The sequence below is a fragment of the Podarcis filfolensis genome (assembly GCF_964270895.1).
Source record: "Podarcis filfolensis genome assembly, chromosome: 2".
In the NCBI taxonomy this organism is placed as follows: domain Eukaryota; kingdom Metazoa; phylum Chordata; class Lepidosauria; order Squamata; family Lacertidae; genus Podarcis; species Podarcis filfolensis.
In genome coordinates this window covers 121,742,222-121,759,345 of record NC_139605.1, presented here as the reverse complement: position 1 = coordinate 121,759,345, position 17,124 = coordinate 121,742,222, and the positions used below count along the sequence as shown (strand labels likewise).

The 17,124-nt window shown below is 41.0% G+C and overlaps 1 protein-coding gene across 12 annotated transcripts in view; it reads left to right on the top strand.

The window, feature by feature from the left end:
- The window catches only part of LRP1 (LDL receptor related protein 1), a 312,513-nt gene that overhangs the window by 216,984 nt on the left and 78,405 nt on the right, over positions 1-17,124 (top strand). For all 12 annotated transcript variants that reach the window (XM_083599706.1, XM_083599705.1, XM_083599704.1 and 9 more), the window contains 8 exons: positions 1,236-1,480; positions 3,169-3,300; positions 4,847-5,074; positions 5,363-5,537; positions 6,013-6,107; positions 8,259-8,408; positions 15,974-16,117; positions 16,543-16,668. In XM_083599706.1, coding sequence (XP_083455832.1) covers positions 1,236-1,480; positions 3,169-3,300; positions 4,847-5,074; positions 5,363-5,537; positions 6,013-6,107; positions 8,259-8,408; positions 15,974-16,117; positions 16,543-16,668 — 1,295 coding nt within the window. The remainder of the gene's footprint in view (positions 1-1,235; positions 1,481-3,168; positions 3,301-4,846; positions 5,075-5,362; positions 5,538-6,012; positions 6,108-8,258; positions 8,409-15,973; positions 16,118-16,542; positions 16,669-17,124) is intronic.

Here is a 17,124-nt window from a genome sequence, read left to right as displayed (position 1 = left end):
TTGATATCCCAAAGTAACTTCTCCCCTTCTCTGCTTAACTTTTATATCTAGAATCAAAAGACCATAAAACTCTTCACAGCAGTTCCTTTACAAAAGAGTCTTTGAACAAGAGGACCAGACATGAGAGGTGGAAGCAGTCGTCCTAGGATGGCTCTCCCCTCAGACCCCCAGGCCTATTACTCTGAGCCTTGGGTATACTGTAATATACACATTCTGTACAATGGGTATACTGTAATATACACATACACATTCATTTTCTATCTCACAGTAGCTGTATGAATAATTACAATATTAGTAGAATCAATCCCTGGATGCAGAAGTAATAAATTGAGTAGTAGGTCCTAGGGTAGTGTAATAAATTTGTGTGTGTGTGTGTGCACACAGTTAACAGATCCAAACAGATTATATTAATATCTTGGCCAGTTTTTTATTTCATGCTGGTTTGCTTTCTGAAATTGAAAGCCAGAACACCTCCGCATGAGCAGATTGTCAGTGGATACTGAAGGTTCTTGCCCTACTTCCTCGTGCTCTGCTCTTTCTGCTCTCATATGGCTAGTGTTTCACTTCCATCTTGCACACAACAAACATTCTGCTTATAGCCACTTGCTCCTTCTGTGCCCCATTCCTAGCCACTACCATAGACAGGAGGCTCATTTGGCTGTGCCGCTGCCCAGTGAAGTCCAAGTTGTTTGGGTCATCTTGGTAGTTTGCAGAACCCATTCCCACTGGAGGTGTGTCTGATGCCATCTACAAGAAAGAAGATTCCACCTAAACATTAGGAAGAAATTCCTGACAGTAAGAGCTGTTCAACAATGGAATTTGCTGCCAAGGAGTGTGGTGGAGTCTCCTTCTTTGGAGGTCTTTAAGCAGAGGCTTGACAACCATATGTCAGGAGTGCTCTGATGGTGTTTCCTGCTTGGCAGGGGGTTGGACTCGATGGCCCTTGTGGTCTCTTCCAACTCTATGATTCTATGATTCTATCATTGCATGTTTTCTATCAGTGGGTGAAGATACACTTCTTTTCCCAGAGGTGAGAATGATTGCTATAAGCAATCACTCCACTATCTTCTGCCGAGTAAGGAAAAGTGAAGTATTATTGTGTTGTTGTTTTGATTATTGCTTAATTGCAAATGTTATTTGTTTTATTGAATTGTTGTATCCTGGGTGAAGAGTCAGTAAGAAATGCGCACAAAGAAACAAAGAAATTAAAGGAAATCTGCCCTGTTCCTCCACAGGTCCGATGCTATCTATTCTGCCCTCTACGATGGTACAGGCCACATTGAGGTGCTCCGAGGGCATGAGTATCTGTCGCACCCCTTTGCTGTCACACTTTATGGTGGTGAGGTATACTGGACTGACTGGCGCACGAATACCCTGGCCAAGGCCAACAAGTGGACCGGCCACAATGTCACTGTTGTGCAGAGAACCAACACGCAGCCCTTTGACCTGCAGGTCTACCATCCCTCTCGCCAGCCTCTAGGTGAGCTGTGACAAGGGAAGGGCAGAGGAGGAGGGCTCCCTGGGAAATTCTGTGAAGGCAGGTAGCGGGAGGCAGGCTGAAGCTTCCTTTGCTCACAGCTACACTTAAGATTGCCAGGTCCACTCCTGGGTTTCTAAGCTGTGGGAGCTTGGATGCAGCAGGATAGCATGCAGCAATGGTCCTCTCCTGGTGCCTAAATGACAGGGTCATAGGAAGCGGTCTTTTCCCAGGTGGCTCAGCATTGCCTGTTTGTCCAACTGGCTCAGCATTGCCTACCCTTTCTGGCACCAGCTCTCCAGAATCTGAGGCAGGCAAATTGTCTGTCCCTCATCCTTTTACAAACCAAAATCAGACACGACAGAGACTGCACCAGGGGCCTTCTGCATGCTGAGCATGTGTTCTGCAACTGAGCTGCAGGACCTCCAAAAAGAATAAAACCTCAAGAGGTGATCTTAGTTGTGAGTCTTGATTCACAGGAGAACAGAAAAAGATGCCTTTTAATATATATATATATATGTCTGTCTGCCTGTTTTATCTTTTAAGTTGCTAATCAACCAATAAATTGGATAAATGAAATATTAAATATAAATTAATCCTAGGTCAAGCTGTTCGGTCCACCTAGCCCAGTAATGTCATCCTGGACTGACAGTAGCTTTCCAGGGGCTCATGCAGAGCTTTTTCGCAGCGCAACATGGAGATGCAATAACCTGGGACCTTTTCTGTGAAATCATGTGCTCTGCCAGTGAGCTACAGGCCTTCCCAACAACCCGTTGCCCCATGCCTGCTTTGACCTGCAGATGGGACTTCGCTTGCCCCATGTAACTGGAAGAGAGGGTCAATGGGCTGTTGGAGTAGGAGGAGCCACAGCTGGGTCTTGTCTCGCTGCCTCAGGGGTCCGAAAGAGAGAGGTGGAATCTCTTGGGACACTGTCTTGTGGGGATGTAGTGCCATTCTAAAATTCTTTCAAGGAATTTGGTTGTTCCTGTGAATATTCTTTCAAAGTACTATGTAGTAGATAAACACATTACCTTCTTGTGTGGTAGAGAGATGAATTTCTGTGTGTGGTCCTGGAGGCAAGAAAAGCTTTGTAAGCCATTATTAGTTAGGTAGCCAAAGGAGGTGAGGGATTTATATGCACAGCACTTTTCAGAGTAGATAAATGAAAAAATAGCAGGTCCCTGCCCCCCAAGGACTTAATCTATGATTTAATATTGGTGAGGCTACACAACGAAGGGAGGCCAAGCAAAGGTAAACAAGGTATGCATATTGACAGCTGTATGTGCTTCAGCTTTGTTACATAAAACCAGTTGAAAACATGACTGCAGATCCACATGAAGATTTTAACGCAATGTAGAGACAGCACTTTCCCTTGGTGCAGAGTGGTTCTTCCTGGAAATCTGGGATTTGTATAGTAGGCTTTAGGGTTGGCTTTCTTCCATTGTTCCTTATGTTTGAATGCAGACAGGCACTTTGGTGAATGTGTAAGACAGGGCTGGAGAAAGCAGAGATCCAGTCCTATGCTGCCAACCTATCCAGATCTCCCTTTCCCAGCCAGCTTTATGTCACCTGTGCCTTGGCCTTCTCAAAGGAGAGCTATGCTTCACCCTCCCTTTACAGAAGGACTGCTCTTTCAGGATTGGGGTGGGGATCTTAACCTTTTCTCTCCAGCACTTTGTTTGTTGTTGCAGCTCCCAACCCTTGTGAGGCCAATGGAGGAAAAGGCCGTTGCTCTCACCTCTGCCTTATCAACTACAATAGCACCTACTCCTGTGCCTGTCCTCACCTGATGAAGTTGGCCAAGGACAACGTCACATGCTATGGTAAATGAGGAATGGAGGGGCTTTGGTCCACTTGCAGGCCTAGAGACCCACCCCAAAGATTTGGGGCAACAGTGCAAAAGTGTACCATCTTAGTTGGTGTGGCTCCTTGACCCTGTTATTCCCACCTGCTTTGCAAATAGATATGGTTCCTGCAGGTCCTTTGGCCTTTGGGAATGCAGTACAGACAGTGAGCAATGAAAACCCCATGTAGGCACACTCCAAGACATATCCATTAAATCCATGGACATGTAGACAATGGGTTCATCTAGGACTCCTTGGCTTGGCTCCCAGACAGACTGCAGCATGAGGGATCAGCTGCAAATGAGGATAGGAGCTTTTGAGCAGGACCCTTTTTCCTCGACACACTTAAAGATATGCCAGTATGAGTCTCGGGTTTGTTTCCTCACCACCTCCCCTCTTCTCATTTGGTACAGCCAGGAACAGTGAGGAGAAGAAAAGCTTTCACTCCTGCTTTTCAGCTAATCAGAGTTCCTTGTTACACCTAAACTTGGGGAAGTCTGGTTAGTTTAAACTCTGGTATGTTCAAACAAGCCAGGGTCAAAGCATGATTTACGATCCTTGCATATTCACTAACCAGAGTTGAAACAATCCAGAGTTCCCTACGTTTATATGTAATGGCGTATTCTGGTTAATTTGAAAACAGTGACAGATTTTTCTAACGTAATTAGTGCTTTGTGTCAGAGGAGGGAGAAAGGTTTGTGTATGAACCCTAGGCTTGTTCATTTCTGGCCCTGATAATTTAAAGCTGTTTTAAACTATTGTCTTCGCATTTAGATTCTACAGAATCATATTTAGATACTTGGGTTGTTTCCATAGCAGTGTGTGAAACTACATGCCAAAGTCACATTAGAATGACACTACATGCAGACCGGCTTGGAGTGAAGGGCAGAACTGGTCCTGCAATCTTGCCATTCTCTGAGCTTGTTGCCTTACATGTAATTCTCACCTTAGGCACTTAAATACCTTGGAATAAAGCAGCTATTGTTTTTTATTTCACATTTAACCGTAGGTTGCTCAAGGCAACATTCAGCATAAAGAGAAAATATCAGGATCTCAGTGAAAATGTATAGAAGTCACTTTTCAATAAAAAGGATTGTAAAAAAGTGAAATGCTAGAACTAGTTGAAATGTAGAAAGTGGTCCCAAAACTGCTTTTTTGGTTGTGGCAGATGTGATGGGGGCAAGGGTCATGGAAAAGATTGTCTTTGTACCTCTAAGAAGGAGTGATGTGATAAGAACATGAGAATAGTCCTGCTGGATCAGGCAAAATGCAAACCCAGATGTATTTTACGATTAGTAACTGCTGACAGATAGTTTATCAACTAAATGCTGAGGGGTTGCAGAAACAAGCTAGCTGCAGTTTGAGGCCTGAGCAAAATGGATTCAAACAAAAATGGAGTTTAACAGGTCAATAATAAACATTTCCCCTTCATTAGTATCTGGCAAGCAAACATGCTTTGTATCTACTAAGCCCTGACTGGAATGAGTTCCCATTATCTGTTCTTGGCCTTTATCCCCTTCTCCAGAATTTAAGAAGTTCCTGCTCTATGCCCGCCAGATGGAGATCCGCGGGGTTGACATTGACAACCCATACTACAACTACATCAACTCCTTCACTGTTCCTGACATTGACAACGTCACTGTAGTTGACTATGACGCCATGGAGCAGCGGATCTACTGGTCTGATGTCCGCACACAAACCATCAAGCGGGCATTCATCAATGGGACAGGCGTGGAAACAGTTGTGTCTGCAGGTGGGGGGACTGCCTGTCATTCATTTTCTCTCCTTCCTCTCATCCCTGCAATATATACTATCCTTTGGAATGGATTTGTCAGATAGATTTAGAACCTTTTGTGAAACGCAGTAGTCAAGTGGAAGACATTGGCATGCTTATCTTGTTATAACCTGTGCCATATGAACCTAAAGCTCTTGCAGCTTTTCACCTGTGCTCTACAGGCACCTTCCGTTTTTTGTTGCTGTCTCTGGGCTTTACCTCTGTCTGCCCTCATTTCACAGTTTCTCCACCCTCATTGCCTTGCAGACCTACCCAATGCCCATGGCCTAGCTGTGGACTGGGTCTCCAGGAACCTTTTCTGGACAAGCTACGATGCCCACAAGAAACAGATCAATGTCGCCCGGCTAGATGGCTCTTTTAAGAATGCTGTTATTCAGGGACTGGACAAGCCTCACTGTTTGGTTGTACATCCTCTCAAAGGGTGAGTCTGGTAGAACAAGAGATTCTGTAGAAAGAAGGTAGTCCATAGGGTTAGAGTTTGAATGACAGCTCCAGGATAGTATAGTGTTGTTTTTCTACCAAATTAGCTAGTTTTGCTTTTTCCTCCCCTTGTAGCTCTATGTTAATGTAAACCTGTTCAGTTTATCTGAACTTCTGATTCTCCAGGTGTTTGGGGCACTTCGATTTAGTAAGTGTACTCTTGAGTAGTACAAGGAGAGCTAATCAATTGCAACTCATGGGTTGGATTCAACATCTGGAAAAAAAATAAGCCTGGCATCTCCTTTTCCCTTGTCCCAGTGATTCTAATTAAGGTGTGTTAAAACAATTTTGCTCATAATTAGACCTGTAAAAAGGGTTAATAATCGAGCCTGCAAGAAAAATAAGTTGTAGTTGAACTTTGTAATAATAGAAGTACTAGTGATAATAAGTGGTCTTCCTGTTTGCCTCTGTTACAGGAAACTCTTTTGGACTGATGGAGACAACATCAGTGTCGCCAACATGGATGGCAACAACCGTACCCTGCTCTTCACAAACCAAAAAGGGCCTGTTGGTATGGAGACTGTGGCACTCTCTTATATGCCTAAGAACTTAGTCTGTGCCTAATAGAGGCAGAACCCACTGGTCCCCCTTAGCATGTTGGTGTCAGTTTGAATGCTGCAGCTCTTGGCTCACTTCCATTTCTAGGATTGTCTGTGATGACTGGAATAACCCTGGGCCAACATAACCCACTGAAATCACAGCTCTGGTGTAGGTGTCCTGAATTTGTGGCCCGCCCAGAAGTTGCTGAGCTCCAGTCCTCTTTGTCCATTGACCGTGCTTGCTGGGGCAGGTTGGAATTGTAGTTCAGTCACATCTGGAAGGCCAGTTTCCCCAACTCTGCTCTAGTGCATCTGAAAAGGTTGTAATGCCTTCACACAACAGGTATCAACCACCTTCATCTGTCAATGTCCCCTCCTAGTATTCGTGTGTCTGTTTCACTTGTCAGGTTTCTGTGGGCCAAAAAATTCAGTTCACTTTCTCTAGTTCTGTGTTAATTTTATTTATTTATTTATTTACTTACTTACTAAATTTTAAAAATTATACCCCATTTTGGGGGGGGGAACTTCCTCCACAAAGCAGCCTACAATCTAAATAAAAACCAGCTTCACCTGAAAATAAATTATAAAAGTACAAAATACAGTAACAAATAATAAACCAGAATAAAAAGCAAAGTACTGAAAAATATATAATGCAGGTTGTAAAAAAGTGTATTAAGATATAAAAGTGAACAAGAATTAAAACTGCAAAAGGTGGCTTTTGCAGTTTTAACTCTTGCGCATTTGTTCACAGAAAAAGAGAAATGGAAACTATGGGCAACCTTTGAAGAGAGGTATACATTTCTCTTTTGCTGTGAATAAGCGCTGGCACACATGAAATTTAGTGCAGCAAAGCTCAAAACATCAGTGTAACCCTCACAGAAAAAGTCATGCTTTTCTGTGGCCTTCAGCCCATATTGCAAATTCCTTGTCCTTTCTGGATATCAAGCCCCTCTATGAATTCTGCAAAAACCTCATCCCTAGTCTTATGACTCAGTTTGGGGATCGGCACTGGATCGTTAACCTTTTAAACCAAGTGTGTTCCAGTGTGATCAAGCCTGTGACACACAGCCCTGGATCTTTCTTAGCAAGGGAACATATTGGCAAATAACTGGACCAAAAACAGATGTTCAAAAGCTTTGTTTCCTTACCAGATTTTACATTAGCTATCCTAGTGTAAAATTAGTACCCTCTCCCCAATGGAAAGTTACACTTGAAAAAGGAGAAAATAGGAATTGGAGAGAAGGATTTATCCTACCTGGGCACACTTACTCTAATCCACATCCACACCAAGGATGGAATGATATGCATCTGCAAAGGATCCTGGCCAGGGATTGCAGCAAGCAAAAATAGGAAAAGGGGAGGTGTGAGAGAAGTTGGTGCTGTGGACATGGACCCCAAGTCTCCGTGTATTAAATAGCAAAGTCCAAAATGCCTACATCACAGTTCAGCTTGATTCTCGCACCTCACCATCCACCATCCCCTGATCTTGCTTCTTTGCTTTTCAACCCTCTGCAAGTGGGGAAAACACACGTTCACATATCCCAAGTATCATTTCTGTTTGTTGGTGGCTTTATCTCACAGTTTCTACGAGTGAACTGAAAACTTTCATTTATTATGATAAGTTTTCAGTCTATCTGAGTTAAAGAAAGAACTTTAAAATGGAGAACCTACCCAAGTGAAACTGAAACAGAAACCTCACACATTCACTAAGTAAAAGAATGTAAGTTTACCAGACCCCTTCTCCCCCCTCTTCTCCCCAGCCTCACATTGTATACAATATAAATGTCTCACATCGAATGTAACTGATCTGTAAAAAAGACTCTATGAAGTGAAAATAGAGACAATGCACATACTTTTGTAACCCAAGAAAATCTTTAATAAAAATTATATTTTTTAAAAAATGAAAGGACAGGGCAAATAAGGGTTGGTTTTTTTAGGAATGTGTTAGTGTAGAAATTGGATGTGGACAGACTTATGAATGAATGCACATGAAACTGACATGGACTGCAATTAGTCTGAATTGCCCATCTCTAATGCACATTCACGGGCTGTAATTAACACCTGCAGATTTCATTGATGATGCTGTTGCTCCTCCTTCACGCTGGACTATTCTCTCCTAACAGGGCTCTCCATTGACTACCAGGAAAGCAAGCTGTACTGGATCAGCTCTGGTAGTGGTACCATCAATAGGTGCAACTTGGATGGTAGTGGCTTGGAGGTATTGGAGACCATGAAGAACCAGCTACGCAAGGCCACAGCATTGGCTATCATGGGTAAGAGTCACAGTGCTGAGTTTGGGAGCTATTGCTACAGCAGTCTGGTAAGCAACAATGAGAAGAGGGTCATATATAAGCAGCATATCCATGGACTTTTCTATTTTGGGAAGGTACAATGCATGTGAATTGTTTAATGCACAGCACATATTTTTTCTCTCAAGTCTGTTTTTCTGTTTTGGACGCATTGCATTTTTCAAACAATTAAGCAGCAATTTTCTGTTACTGAGAAGATGCTGCTCTACCTCCAGATAGAATATTAGCTATTTTTGCAAAGGGTATGAATTTTTCATAGGTTGCCACCTTCATCCTTAAAGTGATAAACATTAATTTCCTTCCATCAAGTTTTATAATGAGAAATAAATCCACTTTTCCCATTGAGACCTTGGTTCACATCATTAAATCTTTGTACCTGTTCTCATTATAATATCTGTTGGAAGCAATTAAACTGTAAAATGAAGATCCCACTGCTGTATTTTGTTTTAAAATTTAAGCAGCTACCTTTATATGTTTGATGGCTATTTTTCATTCCATTTTAACATCAGTTGTAGTTTATGAAAACTTGGTACTTTATAAATCAAATACTATTAAGCCACTGCAAAAGATGAGCTTCCAGTGGGCTTCTGGTTGTGCAATGGGGCTTTCTCCCTCTCCCCCCACACCCCTGAAATTGGCTGAGGTGGGCAAGAGAACCCCCAAAACAGCGCACAGGGGGAGGAGAGTGGAGATCATTCTGTCTGGCAAGCTGGAACCTTAGCATGACGTTGAATTCCTCCCATTTATTTTAGCTGTTTTCAGTGTTTTTAAAAGTGTCGTGCTTCATCTGGGATCCCTGTTCTATGCATACATGCACACAGCAGTGCCAGGAAGCCATTATATTTGTTGTTGTTTTTTTAAGAAATATTTATTGAAGTTTTACAAAAACATAAATACAAGAACACATAATAAAAGAAAAAAGAAAAATAGAGATACAACATACAAAAGTAAAGAAAAAATAAGAAAAATTAAAAACAATTCCATTTTTCATAACTTAAAACTCATTTGCTTGTTTCTTTGACCTCCTCACACCTCCCCTTCTTGTATTCCCATTTAAATAATCAAATCAGCAAATCCTTACCCTCTTTCATTTATCTTAACTCTATATCTTAACATTTTATAACTCTATATTTTCATCCATTATCAATTCATTTTTGCATATTCTTATTAACTTTGTTGCTAGTACCACTTATTTCCAATCCAACATCATTTTAACATTCACTAATTTTACAGTGTTTCTGCAGATAATCTTTAAATTTCTTCCAATCTTCTTCCACCAACTCTTCTCCCAGGTCTCGGATTCTGCCAGTCATTTCCGCCAATTCCATAAAGTCCATCACTTTCATCTGCCACTCTTCCAGGGTGGGTAGATCTTGTGTCTTCCAATACTTTGCAATAAGTATTCTTGCTGCTGTTGTTGCATACATAAAGAACGTTCTATCCTTCTTTGACACCAATTGGCCGACCATGCCCAGGAGAAAGGCCTCTGGTTTCTTCAGGAAGGTATATTTAAGTACCTTTTTCATTTCATTATAGATCATCTCCCAGAAAGCCTTAATCCTTGGGCACGTCCACCAAAGGTGAAAGAATGTACCTTCATTTTCTTTACATTTCCAACACTTATTATCAGGCAAATGATATATTTTTGCAAGCTTGACTGGTGTCATGTACCACCTATATATCATTTTCATAATATTCTCTCTTAAGGCATTACATGCCGTAAATTTCATACCGGTGGTCCACAACTGTTCCCAGTCAGCAAACATAATGTTAACATAACATAATGTTATGACCAATATCTTGTGCCCATTTAATCATTGCAGATTTAACCGTTTCATCCTGTGTGTTCCATTTTAACAGCAAGTTATACATTCTTGAAAGTATCTTAGTTTTGGGATCTAACAGTTCTGTTTCCAATTTTGATTTTTCCACCTGGAAGCCAATTTTTTTGTCCAAATTATAGGCCTCTCTTATTTGATAATAATGAAGCCAGTCTCGCACTTTATCTTTTAATTTCTCAAAACTCTGCAATTTCAATTTCTCTCCTTCATAGTAAAGTTTAAGGTCTGGCAGGGCAAATCCGCCTCTTTCCTTTGCATCAGTTAATATTTTAAATTTTATTCTGGGCTTCTTGCCCTGCCAGACAAATCTAGAAATGTCTCTCTGCCACTTCTTGAAACAGTCCATCTTGTCCAAAATTTGCAATGATTGAAACAGAAATAACATTTTTGGCAATACATTCATCTTTATAGCTGCAATTCGACCCAACAATTCCTTCAAATTTGACCATATTTCCAAATCTTTTTTCACTTCTGTCCAACATTTCTCATAATTATCTTTAAATAAATTTAAATTCTTAGCAGTCATATTAACCCCCAAGTATTTTACTTTCTTAACTAATGTTAAACCTGTCTCCTTCTGAAACCTCTCTTTCTCAATTGGTGTAAAAATTTTCTCTAAAACTTTGGTTTTTAGCTTATTCAACTTAAATCCTGCCACATGACCAAATTCTTGAATCAATTCTAATACTCTTTTTGTACTAGATTCTGGCTCCTGTAACATCAAAACTAGGTCATCTGCAAAAGCTTTCAATTTATATTGTTTGGCTCCGACCTGAATACCTTTAATCAGACGGTCCCTTCTAATCATATTTAGGAGAACCTCCAGGACCAAAATAAAAAGCAATGGGGAAATTGGGCAGCCTTGTCGTGTCCCTTTCTCTATCTTAAATTCCTCTGTCATCACATTATTGACTATTAACTTAGCCTTTTGTTCTGAGTAAATTGCACTTATACCATTTTCAAACCCTTGACCCACCCCCATTCCCTGAAGATTTTTCTTCATAAAATTCCAAGAAATATTGTCAAAGGCTTTTTCCGCATCTATAAAAATTCAAACTGCTTTGGTATTAATGTTCACTTGCAACTTCTCCAAAATGTTAATTATATTCCTCGTATTGTCAGACAAGTGTCTACCTGGGAGAAAGCCAGCTTGGTCCTTATGTATCTCTTCAACTAGTACCTTTTTTAATCTATTAGCCAAAATATCAGCAAAAATTTTGTAATCCACATTGAGCAGGGATATGGGGCGGTAGTTCCTAAGTTGTGTCTTTTCAGACTCAGTTTTCGGTATAAGTGTAATGTAAGCATCCTTCCACGACTCTGGCGCCTTTTTCCCCTCCAAAATTTCATTGCAAACCTCCTTTAGTGGCTGAATTAACTAATCTTTCAAAGATCTATAGTATTTTGAGGTTAAGCCATCCGGCCCTGGAGATTTACCCAACTGCATATTCTGAATGGCACCTTCTACCTCCTGTTCTGTAATTTTGTGGTTCAGCATTATCTTGTTTTCTTGAGAGATTTTTTGTAATCCGTTTGTTTTTAAAAACTGGTCTATGTCAGTCTCTTTCTGTGGCCCTTGTGTATATAGTTGTTTAAAATATCTCTGGAAGCACTTTCTAATCTCCAATGGATTCTGTATGTTCTTTCCTTCCACATCCAAATTTGTGATAGTGTTTAATTTTTGTCTTTTTTTTCATCTGCCAGGCTAACAATTTCCCGCATTTGTTAGCCGATTCAAATGTCTTTTGTCTCATCTGTTTAATTTTCCATTCTACTTCCTGGTTTATCATTTTCATATATTGTACTTGATGTAACTTTATTTCTCTCAGAATCTCTTGCGACTTTGGTTTCGCTCTTAATTTCTTCTCTCCTTCTTTTATTTTTTCCAAGATTTTATCTTTTTTCTCGTTTAGGATTCTCTTCTTTATTGCATTCTGTTGGATCAGAAACCCTCTCATGACCGCTTTACTTGCATCCCAGATTACTCTTTTTTCAATCGTGGTATTCAAATTTATCTCAAAATAGTCTCTCAAGATTTTTTGGGCCTTCATGGTAACCTCTTGATCTCTAAACAAGGTGTCATTCATCCTCCATCTGAAGGAACCGATTGGTGTTAGTTTCATCTCCATCTTCACAGCATTATGGTCGGAGCAAGTTTTTTTTTTTTTAAAAGAAATATTTATTAAGATTTTACAAAAACAAATATACAAAAACACATAATAAAAGAACAAAAAAATAAGAAAAAACACACAGAAAAAATAAGAAAAATTAAAAACAATTCTTTTTCAAAACTTAAAACTCATTTGCTTGTTTCTTTGACTTCCTCACACCTCCCCTTCTTGTATTCCCATTTAAATAATCAAATCAGCAAATCCTTACCCTCTTTCATTTATCTTGTCTCTATATCTTAACATTTTATAACTCAGTATTTTCATCCATTATCAATTCATTTTTGCATATTCTTATTAACTTTTTTGCTAATACCATTTGCTAATACTAACATTGGTGTTAGTTTCATCTCCATCTTCACAGCATTATGGTCGGAGCAAGTTTTTGGGCAAATTTCCACTTTTCGAATCTTAGGTGCCAGTCCTCTAGTTATCCATATTTGGTCAATTTTTGTCCATGTCATTTTGGCTTCAGAGAAGAATGTTCCCTCTCTTCCTAAGGGGTTCTTAGTTCTCCAAATGTCAATCAAGTCCATATTGTCAGTCAAGTTAAAAAAAGTTTTTGGTAGTCTGCCATCTTTAGTTACAACCTGTCTCTGCGACTTGTCCATATTTGTAGATACCACTCCATTCATATCTCCCATCATAATAATGTTGTAATCCATATAGTCCAACAATGTCTCATGCAATTTCTTTAAAAAATCAGATTTCCCCTCATTTGGTGCATAAACTCCTACTATCAAAAATTTTTCTCCTTGTGCTTGAATTTCAATTGCCACAAATCTTCCTTGTTCATCTTTAAAAACAAATTTTGGTGATAGGCTCTCTTTGGCGTAGATAACAACTCCTCTCTTTTTAACCTTATCCGATGAAATAAACTCTTGGCCCAATCTTTTATTAATCAGTACTTTCCTGTGTAGCCTTATCACATGAGTTTCCATTATATTTGTCACAGCTGCTGCAGCAGTGATGTTTAGAAATTGAGGCTTAAAGGATCTTTGTTGAATGCTAAATGGGTTTTACCAGTGGTGTCATCAAGGCAGGGCTTTGGGACAGAGGTTTTGGGACAGCAGATTGACCTCGTAGTAGTAGTAGTAGTAGTAGTAGTAGTAGTAGTAATATTTCTAACCACAGCCTCCCAGATGCCTCCAGCCATGCCCAAGCCAGGCACATGGGTGATGGCTGGCTCCTATTTTTTGTAGGGCTGTGAACTTTTATCATTGAGTCAGTTGCATCGATCATTTAAACCCATCTTAATGAAATAAAAGCCACTCTGATTATTTGTGCAACACATTTTTAAAATAATTTAATTAGATAAAAAGTATTTTTTAGCAACTACAGATGGTGGGTGGGCACAACCCAGGATTAGGCATTTCCCCTTCTCTTACACATAGGAGGAAATACCTCTTGCAAAGGGGTGGCACATGCTGTGGCATGTACAGGCACCCTTTAATCCAGAGACAGGGAACCTGTGGTCCTCTAGATGTTGTTGGACTCCAAACCTCATAAGTCCCAGGCAGCAGGGTCTGTGGTCAAAGACAATAGGTGTTGCAGTTTATAAACATCTGGAGGGTCAACGGTTCCACATGCCGATCTAAAAACAAAGTGAGGAATTCAACATTGGAACAGTCCCCTACCTCCTCCCTCTGTGTGCTGTTCTGGTAGTTCTCGCAACCCCCTGGAGGAGGAGAGGTGGGGAAAGCACCATTGCAGAAGACCTTGCGCACGCTTCCACTGATAGGGTTCATTAGCTGAATCCCACACAAAGCAAGTATCTTTTCCTACTTCAAAACTATTGCATGAGTTAAGATCAAGGAAAACTCATTTGATTAATCAACCCAAATCTATTTAATTAAATGAGAGCTCTCTCCAGCACCTGACAATCTGAGGTACCTCTGAATGGAGCTTCCATTAGCTATCAAAGCTAATAACCCTTCAGACATCTATCTTCCATGAGTTAGTTTAATCTTTTTCAGTGCCCCCTCACACTGAGTGGCCATCTTAATGATATGGGAGAGTTCAGATATAACACTAATTCACAGTTTGGCACCAAATTTTCCTACCCAGGACCGTCCAAATGTCATCATCCCTGTCCATCTTTCTCAACCACAGCTTGTTGCAGAGTCTGAACCAACAGCCTTTCTAGTGTGTTTGAAACAAGTCACCTTCAAGCCATGGATTATGAAACTGGCTTATTTAAACAAACCATAGTTAACATTAGCTACATTCAGATGGTTTAGTGTAGCATATTTTTTCAAGTTACAAACTGACCTTAAGTATATTTAATTGAAAGTAAGGGCTATTGATTTCAGGAATGCTTAATTCAGAGATGCTGTTTTCTAGGAGGAGGCAAAAACATACACAAGTAGAAAGAATACACTCTCCTTCCTTGCTGTGTGTATTTCCCTGCTCACTGTTATAAAAAATGAGCATATTTTAAAAATAATTTCTGTGGGAGGCGCCACATTCTTCCTTTCTATTGTTCGCATGCACACCCCTTGAATATTTTCTTAAGGGAAGGTCAGACAACAGAGCAACTCCCCCCCCCCCAACAGCAAGATATTAACTCATATTAAGGTTAAAAAAAGGTAAAGGCCCCCTGGATGGTTGAGTCCAGTCAAAGACAACTATGGGGTTGTGGCATTCATCTTGCTTTAAGGCTGAGGGAGCCGGGGTTTGTCCACAGATAGCTTTCCAGGTCAAGTTGCCAGCATGACTAAACAACTTCTGGCGCACAGAGGACTGTGATGAGTGCCAGAGTGCATGGAAACACCATTTATCTTCCCGCCACAGTGATACCTATTTATCTACTCATGCTGGTGTGCTTTTGAACTGCTAGGTTGGCAGAAGCTGGGAAAGAGCAACGGGAGCTCACCAATCAGCAAGCCGAAGAGGCTCAGTGGTTTAGACCACAGCACCACTTGCGTCCCAAACTAACTCATATTGTGTGCAGGTGGGAATTACTCCAAAGCATTGTGAAGGCTTTGTAAGACTATCTCACAACGACTAAAATGCACAATATTTTACCTGATAATGTAGAAAAGCAGGGGAATGTGGAGTCTTGTAAATTGCTTCCAATGTGGGTCAGTGGACAGCATTATGATCAGGATACGGGAGATGTCAGTAGCTTTGTTAAGATGACAATAAAATATGGTCTCATGCAGCCACTTTACGCCTTCCTTCATGCATGCCAGGGAAAAAAGACTGGAAGTCTCTGTTAACTATAGTTTCCTATTATGTACAACCTGGGAAACAATGGTTAATGGTTGCCAAACAAGCCAGACTGTGTAGCCATGGTGTTAAGTTTGGCCTAATAATATCCTGGCTCACTCATGTGAAGGTAGGAGCAAAACAGCTTCATGCAGGGTAGACAGGGTCATTCATACCTTGGTTTATTGAAATGTGATCATCTGAATCTGGCCAGTGAATCACAGCTTGGCCACAGTGCTTGTGATTCCTGTGTCAAGTTCAGTCAGAGTATAAAGCCAAGCTGCGTAATCTTCATCTCTTTCTCTCCCAGATGATAAACTCTGGTGGGCTGATCAGGTTTCAGAAAAAATGGGCACCTGCAACAAGAAGGATGGCACAGAAGCAGTTGTGTTGCGCAACAGCACCACGCTGGTCATGCATATGAAGATCTACAATGAGAGCATTCAGCTGCATGGTAAGCTCTTGGAGTGCGCGGATCATAAGGGGCATCATGCAAGGGGAGGGCCTGAAGAAGCATCGTGGGGAAGTGTGAGCATTGATCAGGGCTCAGAAGGTTCCAACTCAGGAAGCAGAGAATCGGGGATGGTGTGCCAAGGCTCACATACTGTATGGAAAGATCTTGCCTGCAGTCTCATAGGAAACCAAGCTTTGGATTTGGTGCTGATTCAACCACATTAAGTATTCACTGTGTCACTTCAAGTTCCTTGTACAACTGTCTTCTTAACATGCCCATAAAGTGCACCCTTTTTTTCTGTGCCCATGGTGAAGCAAGATGGTCATGTCTGTGGTCACCTGGCAGTCAAAACTGAAGCCTGATGCTGCCTGGCTCTGTGTCAGTAGTGCCCATTTACTTCCATTATTTCACCTTCACTCTTGCAGGTACCAACCCCTGCAGCGTGAACAACGGTGACTGCTCCCAGCTGTGCCTTCCTACTTCAGAGACTACTCGATCCTGCATGTGTACAGCTGGTTACAGCCTGAAGAGTGGACAGCAGTCCTGTGAAGGTGAGGGGATCCCAGTTGACTCCTGTGGGGTTTGAGGAGAGTGGTCTGTGGCTGTTAGGCCTGGCTCCTGGGAACTGTGTTGCTCTGTATATCTTGAGTGATGTGCAGCACAGCTCCACCTGGTGGCTACTGTTTGCAGCTCAAGCTACAATTGCCCTGAGTTTGCCCTGCTTAATTATGGAGCTGTCCATGTGCCAATGTGGCAGCAAATGTACATTTGACAGGGTCAAACCCTGGATCTCTCTTCCTATAGGAGACTTGCGTTTCCAAACACATATTTGTCTCCCTCACATACTGTATTTTTTGTGTAGATAATGAAATATATAGTAGGTGTACATTTAATAAAAAAACAAAATGTGGAAGATCCCTAAGATGCAAAAGACAAAACACAGAATTGCCTGGCTAGAAAATGCCTTCAAGAGGCCACTTGCCCAAAGGTTTCTTATCCTCCCTTTA